This window comes from Coloeus monedula (assembly GCF_965178545.1).
Source record: "Coloeus monedula genome assembly, chromosome: 11".
In the NCBI taxonomy this organism is placed as follows: Eukaryota; Metazoa; Chordata; class Aves; order Passeriformes; family Corvidae; genus Coloeus; species Coloeus monedula.
This window is the reverse complement of record NC_138791.1, coordinates 1,766,914-1,787,947: the sequence shown is the minus strand read 5'-3', so window position 1 is coordinate 1,787,947 and position 21,034 is coordinate 1,766,914. Positions and strand designations below refer to the sequence as shown.

The 21,034-nt window shown below is 47.5% G+C and overlaps 2 protein-coding genes across 6 annotated transcripts; both read left to right on the top strand.

Moving 5' to 3' along the window:
* The first annotated feature begins 1,318 nt into the window (after positions 1-1,318).
* On the top strand, positions 1,319-10,718 carry CNBP (CCHC-type zinc finger nucleic acid binding protein). Of its 4 annotated transcripts, none has more exons than XM_082288855.1 (5): positions 1,319-1,478; positions 7,868-7,987; positions 8,262-8,354; positions 8,533-8,734; positions 9,650-10,718. In XM_082288855.1, the coding sequence occupies exons 2-5, from the start codon at positions 7,885-7,887 to the stop codon at positions 9,765-9,767; spliced, it is 516 nt and encodes a 171-aa protein (XP_082144981.1). In that variant the 5' UTR covers positions 1,319-1,478; positions 7,868-7,884; the 3' UTR covers positions 9,768-10,718. The 4 variants fall into 4 exon arrangements, with proteins under 4 accessions (XP_082144981.1, XP_082144979.1, XP_082144982.1 ...); XM_082288853.1 differs by having other exon boundaries at positions 8,259-8,354; XM_082288856.1 differs by having other exon boundaries at positions 1,320-1,478; positions 8,536-8,734.
* Positions 10,719-11,596: 878 nt separating this feature from the next.
* Positions 11,597-20,222, top strand: ISY1 (ISY1 splicing factor homolog). 2 transcript variants are annotated; one of them, XM_082288535.1, is made up of 11 exons: positions 11,597-11,682; positions 11,883-11,905; positions 12,569-12,620; positions 13,440-13,505; positions 13,935-13,977; positions 14,143-14,255; positions 14,450-14,567; positions 15,259-15,381; positions 17,225-17,328; positions 17,860-17,946; positions 19,085-20,222. In XM_082288535.1, the coding sequence occupies exons 1-11, from the start codon at positions 11,680-11,682 to the stop codon at positions 19,190-19,192; spliced, it is 840 nt and encodes a 279-aa protein (XP_082144661.1). In that variant the 5' UTR covers positions 11,597-11,679; the 3' UTR covers positions 19,193-20,222. The 2 variants fall into 2 exon arrangements, with proteins under 2 accessions (XP_082144661.1, XP_082144662.1); XM_082288536.1 differs by lacking the exon at positions 11,597-11,682 and adding an exon at positions 11,691-11,725.
* Positions 20,223-21,034: the final 812 nt, after the last annotated feature.

Sequence of the window (21,034 nt, the reverse complement as noted above, 5' to 3'; positions counted from 1 at the left end):
TTAGTTCCGTGGAAAATACAGCATGTTATAAACCACACCACACAGACATGCAAACACAGCCCACAAAACACAAATAAACCCAAGTCCATCTTAAATGAGCTGCACTTAACAGGGAGGAAAAGGCACATGTTGTTACTCATAGTCTAATTAAAGAAACTTAACAGTGCCATAATATTAGATTTACAGCTTGAGGAAAGGTCAATCCAAAGTGTCTCCACGATCAGCCTCATTTTATTCCTCAGCCCGGGGGCTCAGTGGGGGTTTCTTGTACCTGAAGAACAGGAAGGGAAAGACATTTAAACAAATGGATGACAACTAATTGTGGGTAACGCTGGTGTGTTGTACTTGCTGCACTATCCACGCAGGAGTACAGTTTGGGGCGATAACTGGCCACTAATCCGTTTACAACGTTCCCAAGCAAAAGGGAGAAGATGTATGTAAACATTCTCAGAAGCTGAACTAAGCGGTAAATTACTTCTGAGCTTTGCGTAACGCACAACGGCTGACAGCAAATTCCGTCCAGCAACTCAAACAAACTTTTCTCCCCTCCGGCCTTTCGGCTGCCGCGCGTGGAAGCCCCGCGCAGTCGTTGAGCGGAGCCCTCAGCGCTGACGGAGCCCCGGGAGCCCTCCCAGCCCCGCGTCCTCCATTTCCTGCGCTGCGGCGGCGCCCGCGCCCTGCCAAGATGGCGGCGGCGCCTGAGGGCCGGCTGAGGGCGGGATGCGGCCCCATCCCGACCCGCACCGCGGAGCGCAGCACCGGCGCCCGGCGCCGTCCGGACAGGGCGGCGCGGGGAGCGGGACGGAGGCTGAGGGAGTCCCGGCTGGCAGAGGCTGCCGGGGGACGGGGCGGCGGCGAATCCCGAGCAAGTCTCGCTTGGGGATACGGGGTTTTCTCCCGGAGGCTTTGGGCTGCCCGGCTCGGCGCGGGAATCTGGGCAGGACAGAGGAGCGGGACCGAGCACGGCTCCCCGCTACAACATGGAGTCACGGCGCGCAGCGGACGGGGCCGGGCAGTGACAGGCGGGGAGTGAGGCGGGCAAGGGCTCCGATGCTCCCGCCGGCCGCTCGGGTGCGTGCGGGGCCGCGCCGCCACTTCCGAGGCTCCCCCGTGCCCGGGCTCCGCTGAGCGCAGCGCGCGTAGAAGCGGGCGGTGAGTCACGGGGAAGCAGCGCGCACCCAGCGCCGCCATGGCCGCCCCGCCCGCCCCCGGCCTGCGCGCGGGAGGCGCGCCCCGCCCACCGCCCGGCCGCCGCCGTTGGGTGTCCCCGTCCGCCGCTCCCATTGGCCGCCCGCAGCGCCGCTCGGCGCCCATTGGCCGAGGCTGCTCCGGCGAGCCGTGCGCACAGCGGCGGGGCGGGGTGAGCCGTCGGGCCGTGTGCACACCGCGTGTGGCGCAGGCAGCGGGACCGGCGGGGCCGAGCGGGCGAGCGGAGCTGAGTCGTGCGGGGGCCGCGGCCGCGGGGAACCGGACCGCAGGTACGGCCGGGAGGCCGCGAGGAAGCCGCAGGGGAGCGGCCGGGGGTTCTGCGGGGCCCCGGGGCGGCAGTGAGGGCACCGTACCGGACGGTGATGGCGCTGGCGCACTCCGGCCTAGCGCGCGGGAAAGTACGGCCGGGCGGGCGCGGGCGCCATTCCCGGCACTGTGGTGCGCCGGGGGGGGGCCGTGAAGGCCGCTAAATCCGTGAGGGCCGCGGGCCTGGAGAGGGCGGCGGGCGGCGGCGGGTGAGTCAGGTCTGGGTTCCGGGAGAGCCCAGGGAGCCTGCGCCGCTCGGCGGAGGGAGGCCGGGGCGCTGGGCGAGGGGGGGCCCGCTTCGCTCCGCCCGGGCGCGGCCCGGGGAGGTCTCACACTCGGTCTCTTGACCGGGGGTGGGGGGCGGCGGGGCCGGGGCAGCACTGCACGTGGCCGCCTGGGCGTGGGGAGGGGAAGCCCGGCCCGGCCGTGAGCCAGCGAGTTCGGGGAAGAGAACGTTCTGTGAGTCTGGGGACTGCGGAGAAGGGACTGGAATTAAAATTTTTATTCATTAAATTGTTTTGTTTCTTTTTTGCATTTTATTTTGAGTCTCCGCTAAACTCCCGTCGGCGGGGCCGAGCGGGGCCGCGGCCCGCGCACCACGTGGTTCCCCACGTGTGAGGCTCTGCCGGAGACGAGAGGGTCGAGGTGTCGCAACTGTTTACTCCGACCACAGGCACGGACGGTGGCCTGCTCTAAATCCAAATGTGACCTATAAATGGATAGGAAAAACAGCCTGTGCCATCTGCAGATCGCGGGCTGTGAGGCGGCCTTTTATTTGAGTTCCTGTCGGGCGTAGTTCTCAAGTAACCGCTGTTAGTCATTTAGGAGCCAGCGTTGTCACAACGGTTTATTAAACCTAATAGTGAGTTCTGCTTTCCTTTGTACACTCAGTGGGATCCCATTGCTACGCAGCACTGGGGTTGCGTAGTCCGTGTTTCCTTCTTCAGTGCAGACTTGCCTAGAGAAGCAATCCTACATCTGTCCTCAAAGTGAAGAGGTTAAATAAGTTCACCCGGGCTGTGTAACAATTCTGTTAGTTACAGGTTTAACCTGCCGCTTAATCTGACTTTGTTAATGCCTGGGCTGATTTTTATGTTTAAAGCCTCACGTGTTGCTCATGGTGTTTACTTTAAGTTTGAAATTTCATACAGATAGAAAAAATTAAAGGGGATGGTGGTAAAACGTGCATATTTGGTAAATAAGGTTTATCCCTTTCCATATTAACGAGTATGGATAGGCAGAAAGTGCTTCTGAGTCACTCCTTGATGAACTTTTGTTCTCTTTCTTGTTTGTGTCAACACAGATAGCCAAGAATTACTTGTCTAATTGGAGTCATGGTGTCCTTTTGTCCTGGTTTCTGGTTCCTCTTGAGTCTTAGTTAATGTTCAGCAGTCCTGGGTCAGCTTAGCTGTGAAATGTATTGAGGGGTCCCAAAAGGAATGTAGGGATTGGCTTTTTACTTCTTTAGGTTTCCTTGAATTTTTAAACTAGTTTCTTTCAGAATTGGAGTATTGTTATCTGCTGGTCAGAATACTTAATTTTGTATCTTGTTTTAGTGAGAACAGAAGAGGGAGACAGGAGCATCACTAACTCTGTGGTAGCAGGTTTTCAGGTTACAGCGTGGAAATTAACTGCTAAATATTGAGTGGCTTTGGTGACAGTCATGTGTCCTGTGTTCAAGAATTCTTACACGTTGCTTGGGAAACAAAAACTCCTCATATATGGTACTTCCTGTAAAATGAATAATGCTTTTTGACTTCTTTTTTGAAACTAAATGCTAGACTTAAGGTTAGCAGGCCTTTCTGCCCTTTCAGTGCTCTAGAGGACAGCAGAGCTGTCCTTCCTGTCACGTTGGGGTTTCAGCATGCTCAGCTCTGGGCTGGCTTGTCCAGTTCAGGTGTGGTGGCGTGGGTTGGTCACAACAGCCTGGGAACATCCTGCTGATTTCCCAACGCGTGCCTCTGATAGAGCTGCCTTGCTGAAGGGCTTTACGTCTGCTGGCTCGAGCAGTGGCTTTTATCTGCTCTGTCCTTTGATTGAAGGAGTGAAGTCCTGCTGATACCAACTGCGAGTGCTCTGCTTGTAGGTGAAAAGAAGCACTGGTAAGTAGAGTGAAGAGAGTTGCCCTGTTCTTTTGTGCTGTTGAATCCTAAGGAGATTCTTGGATACCTGGTGGTATCCAGAAGAATCCTGCATAATCTCAGAGGTGAAGTTCAGCTTCTTTTTTACTATGAGGAGCCTGAGTTGTATTTCAGTTTGCTAAATTAACTTCTTCCTTGGAGGGTATCTAGGCTAAAAGCCATAAAATAAGGAGTATTACAGTAGAGTTTTCTGGCAGTTTCTTACATCATCGGGTCTAGAAGGGCTACTAAAACAGATTTGAATATTGCTGAATCTTGTGCATGAAGACTGGAGATTAATAGCACTTCTCCTCTTCTAAGAGTCTTGAAGATGTATTAACTGTAAAGCTGCAGAAAGACACAGTCTTCCCCTTCAGAGCATGAGACAAGAAACTTCTTGTGTCAGAGGTGTCTCGTACAACCAGGAGAATCACAAAGAAACTCACTTTGAAGTTTGGTGCTCAAGTTGCACTCAAAAGCTTCAGTTGTGACCTAGGAAAGCACTGTGGTGGCACAGGGATCTTTGTCATCAGTCCCTGCTGTTTAGCAGTAGGGCCATCACAGAACAAGGTCTAAAATTCAATCTTAATAATGTTTCAGCTTCCAACTGCAGTTAACAGAGCTCTGTAGGATAAGTTTAGGTTAAATGGCTGCATTCTCCCTTTTCTAGAAAGGTAAGGTTTGAGATGAGAAAGCATAACTAGACTTGAGTTTCTGGACAAGTTCTGGGAGCTAATCCTGGAGGCAGTGCCTTGCTATATCTTGCAAAATTTGACTGGTCTCAGAAATGCTAGATGAGGCCGTAGTTGTGATTTGTTTTCCATTACTACTTTTCCTGCCCTGGTGAGGTAAAAATCTGGTTCTGGTATGTAAGGAGGGAGGGAACGATGACACACGGACAGACAGGACAGGCCGCTTTGTGCAACACATCTGAGCTGCGGAAAACAGTGATAGCTGTGACTGAAAACTTTCCAAGAAGACTTAGGTAGCTTTCTTGCAGAAGGCTTACTTAAGGTGGCCTTGATAGATAAAAGGAACTCCTGGAAACTTGCCTGTGATGACAAAATGGAGGAGTATTGACTAATAGAGAAGTGTTTGAACTTGGGTGGTTTTTACTGTACTCATTTTTTTCTCTTGGAAGTAACTGAAAACTGTAGTGGTGTCCAAAGTGCTTGGAGGCTCTCCATTTAAGGACTTGTCTTCTGAACCAGCCTTTTCTGGGTGTTGCTCCTTGAAGGTGGCTGTTGGCTTTCTCTGAAAACTGAATCCTAACAGTTCACGCTGCTGGGGAATTTTGTCCTCTGTTAGGCTTGTTAGAGTGCAGGCAAGTAAAACCAGTGTCAGCTGCAGCTGCCTCTCACTGGTGAACCCATTTGCAGTTCCATATCCTTTACAGGAAGGATGCAGAAGTGCAAGATGGAAATACTGGTGAAGAGAAACTTCAGGCAGACTGTTTGGATAGTCTTTAAGGTGTCTGAGGATGGAGCAGCATGCTTTGTGATCACACTTGTATGGCAGCTGTAACCTTCCACTGCTCTTGAGCTCAGGGGGAAAAGGGGCCTCTGAAGATAGAGGGTTTTAAATAAATCTCAGTCTTGAACACTCCTTACACAGAGACTGGTGTTTAACTTTAGATTTCTAGTTCAGTTTGTGTAATCTTTACCAATTTGCTGTATAGCAGAGAAAGAGACACTTGAGGTTTTCCTTTTGAAGGGGCAGTTAAAAAGAAAAAAACTCTTAAATCAGATTTAAAACTTCTCTTTGACATTCCTTTGGGGTAGTGAGAAGTAAGCTTTTGTCCATCGTGCAGCTCCTGACCCGGACTGGCAGAAGGACAGACTAGCTGTAGGCTGCCATTAATCTTGGTATAAAAACTCCCCACTGTGTATCTGAAGCAGGTCTGGCTCACCTGTCAGATACTTGTCTTTTACCATGTGTTAACCTGACTGGTTCTCTCAGTGCTTCATGTGGGGTGCTGCCAGCAGGACTCAGTCCTGTCACGTCGTGCTGGAGTCTCAGGTTCATGGTTGGGAGTGAAGTCTGTTCTGATGTGCTGCAGTTCTGTTACAGCTGGTGCCTACTATTTTGCTCTTTTTAATAGATCTTATGTTGCCATTTGATAAGGCTTTAATGTGAGGACTGTTTAAAAGAGTTGCAATGAACTCTTTATCTGCATATAATAAATACATATATTATATATATATATATATAATTTTAGAGACCCCATCTTGGCCCTCTTGCAAACTAAAAGCAGCAGCATCCACTGTGGTGCCTGAGCCCAGCTCCTGCAGTTGGCTTTGCCTGTGTTTTTCCTGTTCTGCAGTGTCAACACAGTTGCTATGAAAACAGGGATAAACAATGGCACAGTGAGTGCCAGCTGCTGCCAGCAGAGCAGGCAGTGCTCAGCCCTGGGTGTCCTCAGAAGACGCTTGGAAATCTTGAACGCTGAGATGAAGCAGAGAAGACTGAGTTTGTAATGTGTGAAATCAAGTGAAACTCCTTAAGTGCTCCAGCAACCAGTTGCTTTAACTTTGTTTAGATGCATTTAAGATCTTCTTGCAGCCTTTCACTCCAGAACTTCATTTTGGGGGCAAAAACCATCATCTGGTCCAGCTGGAAGTTAGACGTGGGATTAGAGGTAACATGCTAAAGTATGTATCTCTTGTATTTTAAATTCTCAGCCATCTGCTGTGGTTGGAATAATCACTTCTCTGCAGAAGTCCATCAGAGAGAGGAACTGCTTGGAGAGAGGAGTGGATAAAAAGCCACAGTAAATTTTTGAAACATTGGGGTACTTTGGAAATAGCTAAGTAACAATTCAAGTTTAGATACACACTCTGTATTTAAGAGCTAAATGTCAGGATGCTAATTCTGGTTCCTTCTGGAGCTCATGTGTTGTTCTACTGCTCCTGTAGTGGCTTTCTTCAAGACTCAACTTCTTGATGTTCTGTAGTCTGGGATGGCCAAGGGTCTGGGAGGAGGGGAAACATTCTGTAATGTGAATAAACTGCAGGGTTACAGGGGGATTTCCTTGAAGGGGGATCAGGTAAACTGCCAGGCATGCCAGATAATGATTCTACTTCTGTTGGGTAAAGAATAATGAATTGGGAGAGAGCATGTGAGGTATTTAAACTTCAGGAGACTTCATCAAAACATAGCTTGGTAAGTGTATTTTTAGAACAGTGTACTTTAAACTTCTCTTCAAGCACACTTTTAAAAAGACTTCAATTTAAATGTGTACCTTCCTTGTTCTTTTCTGTCTGGCTCTGGAAGTGTTATGTGAGTGTCCTGCTGCTCAGAGGAGGTGTGGCAGTGTGAGCACAGTGTTGAACCTGTCCCATCCTCAGTGGGCTCTGCAGGCTGGCTTTGCTCATGCAGTGCTGACCTCCATTCCCAATATGGGCAAAGCAGGGATTGTGGTGTCAGACAGACCTGCCTGTCTGATGCTTCCAGAGCATTCTAGGGATGTTTTCCCAGTTAGCCTTCTACATAGTTGGCAAGTGTCTGCTGTCTTAACATCTTAAAACATTTTCTTTCATGTATACCTGGAGTGGAATATGCATCCTGAGCTGTAGGTTAATGACAAGTTGTAATTTTGCTTTTCACTGTTTACCTGCTGTTAAGGTCATAAAAGACCTAAAATCTTCAAATATTAAGCTAAGGGCTTTTGAATGCTTTTTGGATTAATACTGCCTATTCTTACACTTAGCTTCCAGAGTGAAGCCTGGTTAGTCAGTAGAGGTAGTAGCTGCCAGGGAGATGCTTCAAGAGAAAATATAACAACTACCAGGAGTAAGTAACTTGTAGAGATTAAGTAACTGGCTTTTGAGTTTAGCTCTCAGCCATAAGGAAGAAGGTGCTTTACTGAAAGGGATGATGACATTAAGGCTGATACTGCAGTAGTTCGGGGAATTTCCTTCTCTTTTTCCCTTTCCCTGAACGTTTTGCAAGTTCTTGACCCAGAAGTTGGCTACAAAATAATTGAAAGAAAAGTTACGTAGCACATTGTCTGTTCAAAGCTGTCTTGCTCCAAGCAAAGTGGAGGCAAACTTTTATCCTCAGCAGTGGTTTCAATGGTCATGATACTATACAATAAAGTATTGACTTAGCTGGAAGTCCTGTATGGTTTGCATTGCCTTTGCTGGGAGGCTGGGAAACCTCTAAATCTCTCATTTTAATGTAGCCTTTGGCTGGGGGCAGAGAAGGTGCTCAAAAATGTCTTTCTTGCTCAGACAGGTGATCTGCAGCCATGAGCAGCAACGAGTGCTTCAAGTGTGGCCGTACTGGCCACTGGGCCCGGGAGTGCCCCACTGGGATGGGCCGTGGCCGTGGGATGAGGAGCCGTGGCAGAGGTGAGTGCTGGCTGTGCTTTTCTGTTTGTTTGGACAGTGATCTCCAGCTGGCTGCTGTGTGTAGTGTGTAAAACTGGCTCTGGCAGACCCGAGTGAAGAAGTTGGGACTCAAATTGGTAATAAGAACCAGTGAAATTTACCTCTACCTAAGAGTTTGGCCAGGGGCTCTGAGAATGAAGCTAACTTGTCAATTCAGTTTGTGATTAATTCTTAAAAGTATTCTGAACTTAATACTTATGCCTTTTTTTTTTTTTATTTTATCTATTTCAAGCAGGCTTCCAGTTCATGTCTTCGTCTCTGCCGGATATCTGTTACCGCTGTGGTGAGTCTGGCCATCTTGCCAAGGACTGTGATCTTCAGGAGGATGGTAAGTATCACTAAATATTCCATCTCTTCTGTGCCACAGGCAGAGCTCTGTGGCTGAAGAGAAGGGTGGGTACAGGGATTCCCTGAGAACAGGTTGTGCATGTGCCCTGTTCACAGCATGCTGCCCCTTGCACTACCAAGGTTTTATAGTCTTGTTTGGTATGTTTTTCTTATTGTGGAAGCCTGCTATAACTGCGGTAGAGGTGGCCACATTGCGAAGGACTGCAAGGAGCCCAAGAGGGAGAGGGAGCAGTGCTGCTACAACTGTGGCAAGCCCGGCCACCTGGCCCGCGACTGCGACCACGCAGACGAGCAGAAGTGCTATTCTTGTGGAGAGTTCGGGCACATTCAAAAAGACTGCACCAAAGTGAAATGCTATAGGTAAGGACTGGCAGGAGGCAGCTGCGAGATGTGCCTCAGGTGCTAGATGCATTCTGTGTCTGGTTTTGGGTAGGAAATACAGCTCACACTGTGACTAGGTACCAGTTTCTTTGAACAGTTACCCACTGTTGTTCAAAACTGAGGCTTAAACATGTATTAGCAAGGTGGAGTACAGATTCCATGATGCATCTCTAGATGGCCACCCAATGCAGGTGTTCAGTCAGTTGAGCTGTACAGGAGAAAGGGCTGTGTCCTTTTGCAGAAGGTAGCAGGAGGTACTTGGCTGTGGCACAGAGTTGGGTACCCTGTGTGTTCTGCCAGAGCTAGCAAACTCCAGCTGTACAGCCCAGCTGACTGGCACAGCCAGCCCCGGCAGGAGCGCACTTAAGATGCCTTGGTAATGGGCACAGTGAATAGAAGTGGGTGTTACACTGGTTTGAAATGCCATCTTCAGAGTGTTGTCTGGTTTTTGAATGCAGGCATATACCAGAAACAGCACGTTCCTGAGAGCAGTATTCTTCACCCCCACCAACATTCCCTTCTGTGGAGGAAGGAGAGAGAACATGGTGTATTTGAGTTAAAACTAATTATTCTCAAAACAAGGCTAAACTGTAGGCATAAGCATTGGGAACAGGCAAAACCCAGTACGCAGTTGGGAAAAAAACCTGCAGACACACAAAGCTGATGATGTACGGTGATTTTGGCATATTCAGTGATTAATGTGAGTTGATTATTTGGGAGCAGTTCATGGCTCTGCTGAAGACAAACTTGCCTCATGTCAGAGAATTCTGGAACAGACACAGAAGCCTTGAATGCAGAACTAGTTCTGCCTGAAATTGAAGTAGACAGTGTTCTAACAGTAGGATTGCTCCTGTGAGCGTTGTGGCTGTTGTGACACACGCTTTGCTTTTGCAGGTGTGGTGAAACTGGCCATGTAGCCATCAACTGCAGCAAGACCAGCGAAGTCAACTGCTACCGCTGCGGCGAGTCAGGGCACCTTGCACGGGAATGCACAATTGAAGCTACAGCCTAATTATTTTCCTTTGTCGCCCCTCCTTTTTCTGATTGATGGTTGTATTATTTTTCTCTGAATCCTCTTCACTGGCCAAAGGTTGGCAGATAGAGGCTACTCCCAGGCCAGTGAGCTTTACTTGCCGTGTAAAAGGAGGAAAGGGGTGGAAAAATCAACTTTCTGCATTTAACTACAAAAATGTTTATGTTTAGTTTGGTAGAGGTGTTATGTATAATGCTTTGTTAAAGAACCCCCTTTCCGTGCCACTGGTGAATAGGGATTGATGAGTGGGAAGAGTTGAGTCAGACCAGCAAAAACCCTCTCTGGGTTACAGGGAAGTGATCCTATGCAGGAGGAAAGAAATTCTGGAAGTGTCTAAACTTCCTCATAACTTTTATTTTACTACAATGGCCTTGGATTGTCTGACCTCAGTAGCTGTTAACACCAAGTGATATCTGCATCAGGCCCTACCTAGAGCATATAGCTGAGTGGGAGTAAACAAACAAGATGCACATGCCTGTTAATGGCCATGAGAGAGAGAGAGAGAGAAATCTGAAATAAATCTAAAAGTAACAGTAATTCAGTCAGTGAACGTTAATGTTGGAGATACAGAATGCAATGGGAAGCTTTTGAATAAATATCTCAAAGTCAATCTGAAACCCAGACATCAGTGCTCATAGCATATACAATTTGGAGCTATTCAGGAGTTGCAAATAAATGCATTTTCACAGAAATCAAGATGTTATTTTTGTATACTATATCACTTAGACAACTGAGTTTCATTTGCTTGTAATCGGTTTTTAAAGTAAGATGGTAAGAGCAATTGAAGTCCTAGAACATAGAAAATGTAATTTTAAACTATCAATAAAGCTGGAGGAGGAAGGGGAGTTTGGCTAAAGTTCCTTTTGTTCGTTTTTGGTTTTCCTGTACACAGTGCAAAATAACATATTAAAAGGGGTATGTGGAGGTTCAGCTTGGCCTTTTCTTTTGTGCTGTCTCATATGAAGGTCCTGTCTGCAGATGTTCATGGCAGTGGGTAGTGGGGTCTGGATGGTGGGCTGAGTACATCTGTGCTGGTGCCGTTCAAGCATTTTGTGGAAAAACCATTACAGGAGGCACAGGGGCTGCTCAAGGTGCAGGGAGTTCCAAAGTGAGTACTGAGTCCTGTCCAGCAGTTCTTGAGCCTTCACAGTGGCACTGAGAACTTCAAGCATCTGAACTGGCCGTGTCCATGGTTGTGCTGTGTTGGTTCACTGGGGGTCAGGGAACACTGGCAAGTTACACAGCTGAAAAAGGAGCTGATGAACGGTGGATCTGCACATCCACTCACTCAGTGAAGAGAGAGTTGGTGTGCGGGAGCTCCTGGCTGATCAGCACTTCACCGTAAGGCAGGACTGGAGAAGGGGTGTCCTAACATCTGCTGGGAAGACTGGGCTTTGCCTGGAGCCAGAGAGAGACTGCTCATCGGGAATTGGGTGACCGGACAAGGGGGAAAGGGTACAAACTGAAAGAGCGGAAATTTAGATTAAGTAATACAAGGAGCTTCTTTGTAAGGGTGGGGAGGCCTTGGCATGGGGTGCCCAGAGAAGCTGTGGCTGCCCCTGGGTCCCTGGAAGTGTCCAAGGCCAGGCTGGACGGGACTGGGGGCAGCCTGGGGTAGCGGCAGGTGTTCCTGCCGTGGCAGAGGTGGCACTGCAGGGTCCGTAAGGTCCCTTCGCACCCAGCACCTCCCACGTTCCCCTCAGCGCCCTCACGGCGCTTCCCGGCAGCGCGCACGCGCGGCGCGGGGTCACGCGCTGAATTCTGCGCGTGCGCTGCGGGCGGGGCGCGCAGGCGCCCTGGGGAGAGGGGCCGGGTTCAGTTCCGGGGCTCGGAGCCGCTGCGTGCGCGGAGCGTTCGGCGGGGCTGAGGGGCTGCGGGGCACGGCGGGACCATGGTGAGTGCGGGGCTGAGGGGCTGCGGGGCACGGCGGGACCATGGTGAGTGCGGGGCTGCGGGGCCGCTCTGCACGTGTTGTCCCCTGGTGCCACTGCCCGGCGAGGGGCTCGGAGGGGACCGGCCCCGGGCCGGGACCGCTGAGGGCGGGGAGCACGGCGGGGCGGGGGTGACTGAGGCCGCTCTGTTTGTGTCTTGCAGGCTCGGAACGCGGAGAAGGCCATGTGAGTGCGGCGGGGGCACTGCAGGGTGGGCACCGCTTGCGGCGGGGGTCACCTCGTCTGAGGCTGCAGCCCGACCTGGTCTCACACATCCGTGCCCGCTGGGTGTACCTGATCTCACACATCTGTGCCTGCTGGCTGTGACTGGCTGGCCCATAGAACTCGCTGTTCAGCCTCTTTTAAAGCACTGACAGTTTAATGATGCTTTTGGGTACTTGGTTGTTCATGTGCTGGTCCAGAGGCAGTGGGAGTAGGAGGGCATCTGCACACAGGTGCCTGGTGCTGCAGAATTCCTGTAGCTGTGCTGGGTGGTTCTGTGCAGGACTGACCTTGGAGCAGTGTCCTTGTACCCCTGCAGGCTGGGGGATAAGTGCACTGAAATATGTTGTAAAGGACCCTTGTGGTTTTAGGCAGTTCCCATTTTGGGAACAGGGATGCCAGGCCAGATAGGAGGAATCTGTCAGCGCTGCTTTATTTGAGAAATGAACCACTGAGGATTTCTAGTGTTGAGACGTCATTAGCTGGAAGAGCTAGGGGTGCTCAAAGAATGTGTTCAAGCCTTTGTTTTGTACAGACTGTGATTAAGTCCATAATAAACATCCAGAGCAAAACTTGTTCTGGTTAGAATGTGGACTGGTGAAAATAAATGTGCTTTCTTCTCTTTAGGACGGCCTTGGCAAGATTTCGACAAGCCCAGCTTGAGGAAGGAAAAGTCAAGGTGAGATGTAAAAGCTCTGGAGGTTTGGTAGCTCAAGTCAGGGAGGAAGGCAGGCCTTGTTCAGAGCTGTGTTGGGCCACAGGCCAGGCCCAGGTGTCCTGTAGGAAACTGACTCCTGTTAGAAGGAAAATGTTTCATCTGACTGCCTTTCACAGTCACACAACCAGGAAACTTCTCCACTACAGTTGCTCTGAACTTTTTTACTTTTCTCTTTCATATTGCATATTAGGCAGAGAAAGGGGGTTTAATACCTGTTAATAAAAGGTAGAGCTTTTAGTAAAAAGGCAGAGCCTTTTAATAAAAGGGGAAAGGGACAAAATAACTGCACACAAATCCCTAGAAGCAACATGAAGTATTAGTTTGTGTAAGCAAGCCACTGGAATGTGAAGAAGGTATTCTGTATAAACTGGAAAAAAATTACATTAGTTAGTAGTAGCAGTTGAGAAAGGCTTAACCTTAAGCAGGTGGTGTGTGCTGAAAATGTTGAAACTGTCCTGAATGGAACATTTGTTGCATTGGAGAGAATTGTAGGGTGTTTTAAAAAAAAATCAGGTGAGATATTTTGGTTTGGATAAAGTGGATTTAAGTAGGTTTTTATAGTCTGTGATAGTTTAATTTGTCAGGGCTGTAAATCATTACTGTTTTCCACTTACTAAAAATCCATGGGAGCAGAAAAAAAAGCTTCAGAGGTTTTTTTTTACTAAAAAGCCTTGGAGCTTGGTAGCATAATTTGGGATTAATTGAGCAGTAAAGCCTGTGTGAAATGCTGTGTGTCAGTGCTCAGCTGAATTCGATGGTGTGTGGTTTTCTGTCAAACAGGAGCGAAGGCCTTTCCTCGCATCAGAGTGTAATGAGCTGCCCAAAGCTGAGAAATGGAGGAGACAGGTAATGTCAGCCTGTGCATTTGCTAATTCTGTTGGGAGGTGGAACTTCAGCACTTCCTGTTTAGGCAGCCTGCTTACAAAGGGTTTTCCACACTTGTCAGTACCCTGACAGTTAAATCATAGAATATCTTCTAAGACTGTACAGCTCAGTGTTCAAAGCAGGTCCTACCACATCAGATTGCCCCAGGGCCATGTCCAGTTGAGTTTTTAACATCTTCAGGGATTTGGATTCGAGCTTTTTGGGGCTGCTGTTCCAGTGTTTGGTTTTCTTCTTAAGATATCCCTTGAATTTAATTAGGATTTGTCCAGTTCCAACTTGTGTTTTGCTGGTACTTGTCTTATTGTCATGCACTTCTCAAACAATTTGGCTCTGTCTTCTCTGTACCCTCCACCAATTTAGAAATGAATTTCTGTGTTCTTATTTGACCAGATCATTGGGGAGATTTCCAAGAAAGTGGCACAGATTCAAAACGGTAAGATTTTTCTAACTATGTTTTATTTTTTGAATCTCCAGTCATAAGCAGTTACAGTAAAAATCCCATTTCGTGTGAACTACACTGTTTCCATTGAGTACATTCTGAAATTCCTCTGGTGCTTCTGTGAGCTGCCTGATTTATTGTCTTTTTCCTCTTCGACAGCTGGGTTGGGTGAATTCAGAATTCGGGACCTGAATGATGAAATAAACAAACTTCTGAGGGAGAAAGGACACTGGGAATACAGAATAAAGGAGCTGGGAGGTCCTGATTATGCTGTAAGTGTGGAATATGTTGTACTTCATGGTTGTTCTGCTTACAAGCAAAATGACTGCTGAGAAAAATATGCAACATTTAGTTACCCATGGATGGCTTGGCCAGTGTTTATTAGAGGGGATCTTTCTTCAGCCCCTAAAAATGTTTGTTTGTGTTAGAACAAAGTTTTAAACTATGAACTCTGTTTATTTTCCAGCGGATTGGCCCGAAAATGTTAGATCATGAAGGGAAAGAAGTTCCAGGAAACAGAGGCTACAAATACTTTGGGGCTGCAAAGGATTTGCCAGGAGTTAGAGAGCTTTTTGAAAAGGAACGTAAGTAAAGAGCAGCTCTTCCCAGACATGAATCTGTGTAGTAGAACATCTTGAGTAAAATGCTGTTGTAGTTTGTGGGGAGTGCTGGTAACAGCATTTCTGAATGTCCTAGCTCAATGAAACACTGAGCACAGGTAATTAATTCCTTTTTCTTTGGGCAAAAAGCACCTTTGGCTGTTTGCAGTTAGGGAAATCTAGAAAGGAGTAAACTGGTTTCTACTGGGAGTTCCAAATGATAAGGACTGATGTCCTATGGGAACTTCCCAGCATAACAGGCGAACTTTATTCAGAAGCTGTAAATAGTACTTGGAGTTCAGGACCAGAAAAAAATGGTGAAAGAGGGAAAGCTGGGTTGAACATCGTTTTAGAAGCAGCTTTCATAACAGAAAAAACAATGTAAGGGGATGAAACTTTGTCATGGAATGAGGGGGAACAGCTTGGGCCTGAAAGTGAGGCAAAGACAAATCATGGGAAGTACTCCAGGATGTGGTGGAAGCATTGGGTCGTGTACTGGAACTGGCTTGTGCAGGCCAGAGGGTGACACCAGTGCTCCCAGTGCTGGCAGCAGTCCCATCGTGCGGGGTATTGGCTGCAGCCAGGCAGCTGTGGATGCTGTGAGGTTGGGGAGGGGCTGGGGACACTGAGCAGGTGATGGAGGTGACCTGGGTGGGTGACAGTGGTGTTCTTGCAGCCCTGCCACCCCCACGGAAGACTCGGGCTGAGCTTATGAAAGACATCGATGCCGAGTACTACGGCTACAGGGATGAAGATGATGGGATCCTGGAGCCCCTGGAACAGGAGCATGAGAAGAAAGGTATGTGAGATTCCAGATCTGCACAGGTCAGCCCAGGAAGGGGTGATGATGGACTCTGAAGTTAAGGAACCTCTTTCTTTCCCCTGTGGGCCTTGTCTTGTGCTTAGCTGTCAGACTTTGTCACATGCATATCCAAATCACTGTAAGGCATTTCAGGGGGCAGGTGCTTTAGAGTTGACTTTCACCTTTACTACTGTAAATGATTTAATATTTTAGCAAGTCATTCACTACTGAAGCAAAAACTCCTTCCCTCCCCTCCTTTTTTGTGCTTAAGAATGTAGAACAGTGGGTTGCAGCAAGATCTGTGGAGCCTAAGCAGTTGTCTCCCTCCCTCGTGAAAACTGACCCTATCATCTGTTTCCTGTCTCACCTCATTCTTTATTCATCCATAAACATAGCTGGTTACTTTTCTGGGAGATTAGAGGGGCCTGTTGGAAACCCTGCAGTCTAGGTGGGCTGTGTTAATTTATCGATGTCATCTGTATCAGGGCTCCCTCACATCTGAGTATTTTTTCCTTTGAAACCTCTTCTTTCTCTATAGATAACACTTACCCACGTGTCTGCTCACATAGTTTTCTAGCATTGTTTCTACTGACTTCCCTGGTGAAGACACCAGGATTATGAGTCTTAGTTCCTGAAACTCTCTTCAAAACTCAGCACTGTGTGCCATTTTCTGGGATTTGTGTAGCTCTAAGCAAGAGGGCACAGACCACTTTTAAAGTTTCCTAAGTAGTTCTCTTGGTGCTTCTGCTGAGCACTGGCTGATCCTCACAATTATCCCTTCTCCATGGGTGAGACATTCACAGAATTCAAGGTCATGCCTTGTTGGTTAGATAGGAGGGCAGGGAGGAAGGGGGCTGAAGGAAATGCTTCACTTATCAGTGTCCTGCAGCAGAGCCTGGAGCCCTAAAGCCTGGGAAGGGGAGCTGGCTGCAGGCAGTCCATAGTGCAGGAGGGGAAGTTGTGTGGTGAGAGTCCCAACAGCTCCCACTCAGGGTCTGTCCTGCACATCCTGCTTGTCTGGGAGCTTGCAGTTTTTACCTTGTTAAGTAAAGTTTTTGTGAAACAAAGTATTGAAAAAAATTGCTTAATTTGGGGTTCCTTTTTTCTTAGGGAACCACACACAAACCATGTGCCACTGGTTAGGTCTTGCCCTCTCAAGGAGAGCATTTTAATGCGTGATCTGTGAGAGCTTGGGGAATGCCTGCTGGCTCCTGTTGCTGTAGGCATTTCCTACTGCCAAGATGCATTAATCTGGCACCTCTGTAGCATCTTATGCACTGGCCATGTCACTTGTTAAGCTTCTTAAAACTTGTTTTAGTGCTCTTACTGTCACTCTGCTGTAATAGAGATGCAGCAGCCTGACAGCTTCCACTTAGCAGCAAGGTACAGAATTGGGATTGTGCTAAAAAGTAAGAGAAATACCCTCCAAGATGGAAAAAGAGACTTACGTGGGTGGTCAGTGTAAGGAGCATTATCATGTTTAATTAGCCTCACGGTGATCAGCACCCCTGTAGCTGCTGACAGGCTACAGAGCTGTAAGAGCCACTTAGCCTGCTCATGTGACCCTGCTGCTCAGGTCAGGAAGTAGGTTGGTATTTATCTGTGACATTTAGAGTCCAAAATGTACTCAAATGAAGGCATTAGCAAGTACCACACTGTGACAGTGTATCAGCATACACTGATATATTTTATTACATACTACATCAAGGTTCTACAGGGTGTGGTACTGATGTAGAGGATTTAGGCAAGAAGTTTAAGTCCATTGGAAAAGCTCTGGCAATAAGACCATGCTGTTCTGACGGGCTCTCAGCTACATTTGCCATTTTCCTTTGCTCCCCAGTTATAGCAGAAGCAGTGGAAAAATGGAAGATGGAGAGAGAAGCACGACTCGCAAGAGGTGAGGAGGAGGAGGAAGAGAACATCTATGCTGTCCACGAGGAAGAGGTAGGGGATGGCTCAGGTGATGTGACTTTTCATGTGTCTTCTGTGCTCCCTTCTTGGACGTGGTGTTACTCTGCCAAAGACCTGTTTGCTACTGTCCTGCCCCTCTCTCCACCTGACCCACTACACAGTTGTCCTTGTTTAGTAAGAATCAGTAGGAGGGGAGTGCACATGGCTCAGGTTCAGGAAGTGCTGGAGGCTGGCAGCTGGAAGTCCTTTCAGTGGAGTGAGAAACACTTGCAGTCTTCTTGCTTAGCTGGCTCCTCTTCTGTTCACAGCTTCGCTGTGGCAGCCACAGTTATGGAAGGGGAGGATTCATGCCCATGCCACAGCAGAGCAAAGGCCATATTAGAAATGGAAGCAGTAATGCTGAAAATGTCAAGGAGCAGGATCTGCATGGGATCCTTGTCGTGGTGCTGGATCCCCTTCACCCATTCCCATGCTCAGGTTCCTTCTGGCAAAGCAAGTGAAAACTGTGGGGTTTTTTATTATCTTTATATTAAAAAAATTTGATGTGATTTTTTCACTTTTTAGTCTGATGAGGAAGGTGGCAAGGAGAGAGAAGGTGAAGACGGCCAACAGAAATTTATTGCACATGTTCCAGTGCCAACTCAACAGGAGGTAAGACATAACAGCACTCAGCTGCAGAGATGCACACTTGATTTTGCAAGACTCATCTTAATTTACATCAGGTCATCAGTCAAAGTGCCCTAAATTTGTTATTTCTGTGACTCGACTCTGCAGCTCTTGCAAATGCTACAACCCTTTTCATCTGAGAATTTCCAAAACCTTCTTAAGTGTTCCATAAATTGGGAAGTGCTGTGGTGCTATTATCAATAACTAGGATTGCCTACTACATTTGGACTGTGCCTTTTTTCTGATAGTCCGACTTATTTTGTAATTTAATGGGATGATTTCTGAATTGCAGGGTTTGCTCTCATCAGTTTTCTAAATTATTTTGGTGGCATGACCTTGAACTGACTATAATATTTTGAAATTGCTTTAGGGTGTATATTACCTGAACAGTAACAGGTTGTTTGAAGAATAATTCAGGCAAAAATGTTCTGGAGTTGCTTAGCTGATTCTCTTTCTTAGTGACAAATCACTCCATACCTGCTGCCTACAGGATTATGCCTTCTAGATGCTAAATTACTAAAAACTAAGGTTCAGCACACTCATTGTGAGAGATGCTGTGTGCAGTTTGGACAAATGTAAAACATTACTGAGTTAAAACAGGTCTTGCAGGTTGTTGTTAGTAGATCTTTGAAGTATGTGCTTCGTAAAGAACCATGTTGGCACTTCTGGCAAAATGCAGGGCAGAGGTTCCTGGTTGTGGCTGATGTGAAGGGCACACGCACTAACTGTGACTTCAGAGCTGTGGGCTCTGTGGCATAACCCCACGTGTTCTGCATTTCCTAAAGCTCTAGCTGACAGAATTGTTTGGAACAAAACCCAAGTGACTGAACTGAGATCAGAATGGAATGGCAGCTAACAAACACCCTGAGTAACAAGGGTGGCAGCAGAGATCAGAGAGGAGGCATCTGTTTTACTGCTTCTTTTGACTCCCAAGAGCTTCCGCTGAGTATTGAAAAAGATTCTCCTGACTCATCTTAGTTCCACTGCTTTGACACCAGTTCACAGCTCCAACTTTCACAGGCTCTTTCCTGTGGTTTTCTCCTTCCTGTGTTTTTCTGTAGCTGAGCATCTGAGGTTTCAGCATCTCAATTGAGCTGAATCCGTCCTATTTTTATCTCTGCAGATTGAGGAAGCTCTTGTACGGAGAAAGAAGATGGAGCTGCTCCAGAAGTACGCCAGTGAAACCCTCCTGGCACAGAGCGAGGAGGCAAAGACACTTCTAGGACTGTAACATTGCACCAGCATGGCCTGGTTTGTGTGTAATCCCTCTGAAAGCAACAGGTTCCTAAGTTCTGGTAGCAGTGGGTTTAGCTCTGAAAGTCCCTTTGGATGTGGAGTAAAAGGCTGGAATTACAGTGTGGTGTGCAGGAGAAGCCTCATTCTGCTTTCTCCACTAGGATGACTTGCATTCACTCCAGTGCTGGAAAAGGTCAAACCTCAGTGAACTTGTCTCTGCACCCAACAACTGTCCTCAGTGCTTTCAGTTTGGGAAAGGCTCTCTTGCAGGTAGAACCACACCCAGTGATCTCCTAAATGCTGAAGGAAAACCCATGGTGTTCCTGCCATCGTGTCTGCTCTGTCCTGACTGTAAGTGTGCACATCTTCTCACGCTGGGTTTTGTTGAGCTGAGAAGGAACTTACACAATTACACCTGCTTAGTTTACCAGAATAACCTGGAACCTCTCTAGAGATACCTCGAAGGCAGATCCTACAAGTGACTTTGGAGGACATTTGGTTCTTTCTAAAACACATGCAATGTCTAAAACCTGTTACCTTTTTTGTGGTTTGTAACTGTGCCTGGATGAACTGCTTAAATGCTGGATATTCCAGCAGCCACTGTAAAAAACTTTGCAATACCTTGTTCAAGTCTTTTTAGTAAAACTTACTTCAAACATGATGTCTTGTTTTATTCTAGTTCAAAGGATTGTGGTGATTCCCTAATGGTAGCCAAAGATTGGGATCACAGAGAGCCATCCCTGTAGGGATTTGAAGCTCTGCATCCCTTACTGCTCTTGGCTCGTGTATCCTGGGACAAGAGGCAAGGCAGAGCCTGTTCAGAGTCTTATGGGTGACTGACATTGTTGTACAGGTCTGAATGAACAGCATTTGAAATTGGACATCTGCAGCCATGGAGTGCTTCTGTCCAAGGAATAGCGTATTTAACAGCCAAGTCTGGGACTGTTCAGCATTTCTGGATGCTGTCAGTATTTATCTATTACAATCTATTGTGAATCATCCACTCCAGAACAACCAAAGCTCCAAATTACAGAGACAAGCTTTGTGTTACTTGATGCAAGTGATCAAAAAATTTTGAATTGAAAAAGTGGAAAGCATAGCTGCCAAATTAAAACCTTAAAAAAACCTCCAGAATAAATCAAAAGCTCGATTATTGGTAGCAAGTAGACAACTAACACCACAAACACATTCTTCTCTCTTCCTGTCAGCAGTGCAGCTTTCTCTGCTTAGTAATAAAGCAGCAAACAGTGGTTTTATGGCTTGTAATAATTCGTTGTAGATCTGCTAGACTCTGTGGTGGAGATAACCAAACTAGATTTAAAGGGGAAAAAAACCAGCTAGTTTTTATGGCCTGATACAGTCTGAGGGCTTGGTAATACCAGTGGTAGATCCCTTCTGTCACCATATGAATCTGTAAGATAAAAGAAGACAGAAGGGTAAAGGCAGATCAGGGACAGAGTGATGGTAACAGAAACACAGAAGAAGAATGAACGGAAAGAATGAGAAAAAAACAACAGAATTGTAATTACATTCATGTTCAAAGGAGTATGACCAACATCATCATGTAAAAGGGAAGTTTATAAGACAGGGCTGATCTCTGTCAACCAACACAGTAATGGAATAAATGCACAAAAATGCAGTGTGTAACTGTGCAAGGCAAACTGGCTGCTGCCTGGCCCTGCTGTGCCAGATCCTCTCTCTGTAGCTCTGAGTGTGAAGCATTTTTGAGCTGAGTGCTCTTGGCTGCGTCTGAGGGAACAAATTGCAGAGTAATTATTTGCCACAGTGGCCTATAGCAAAATGCCCGTGTCCTGCCAGGCTGTGGAATTGCTGATGG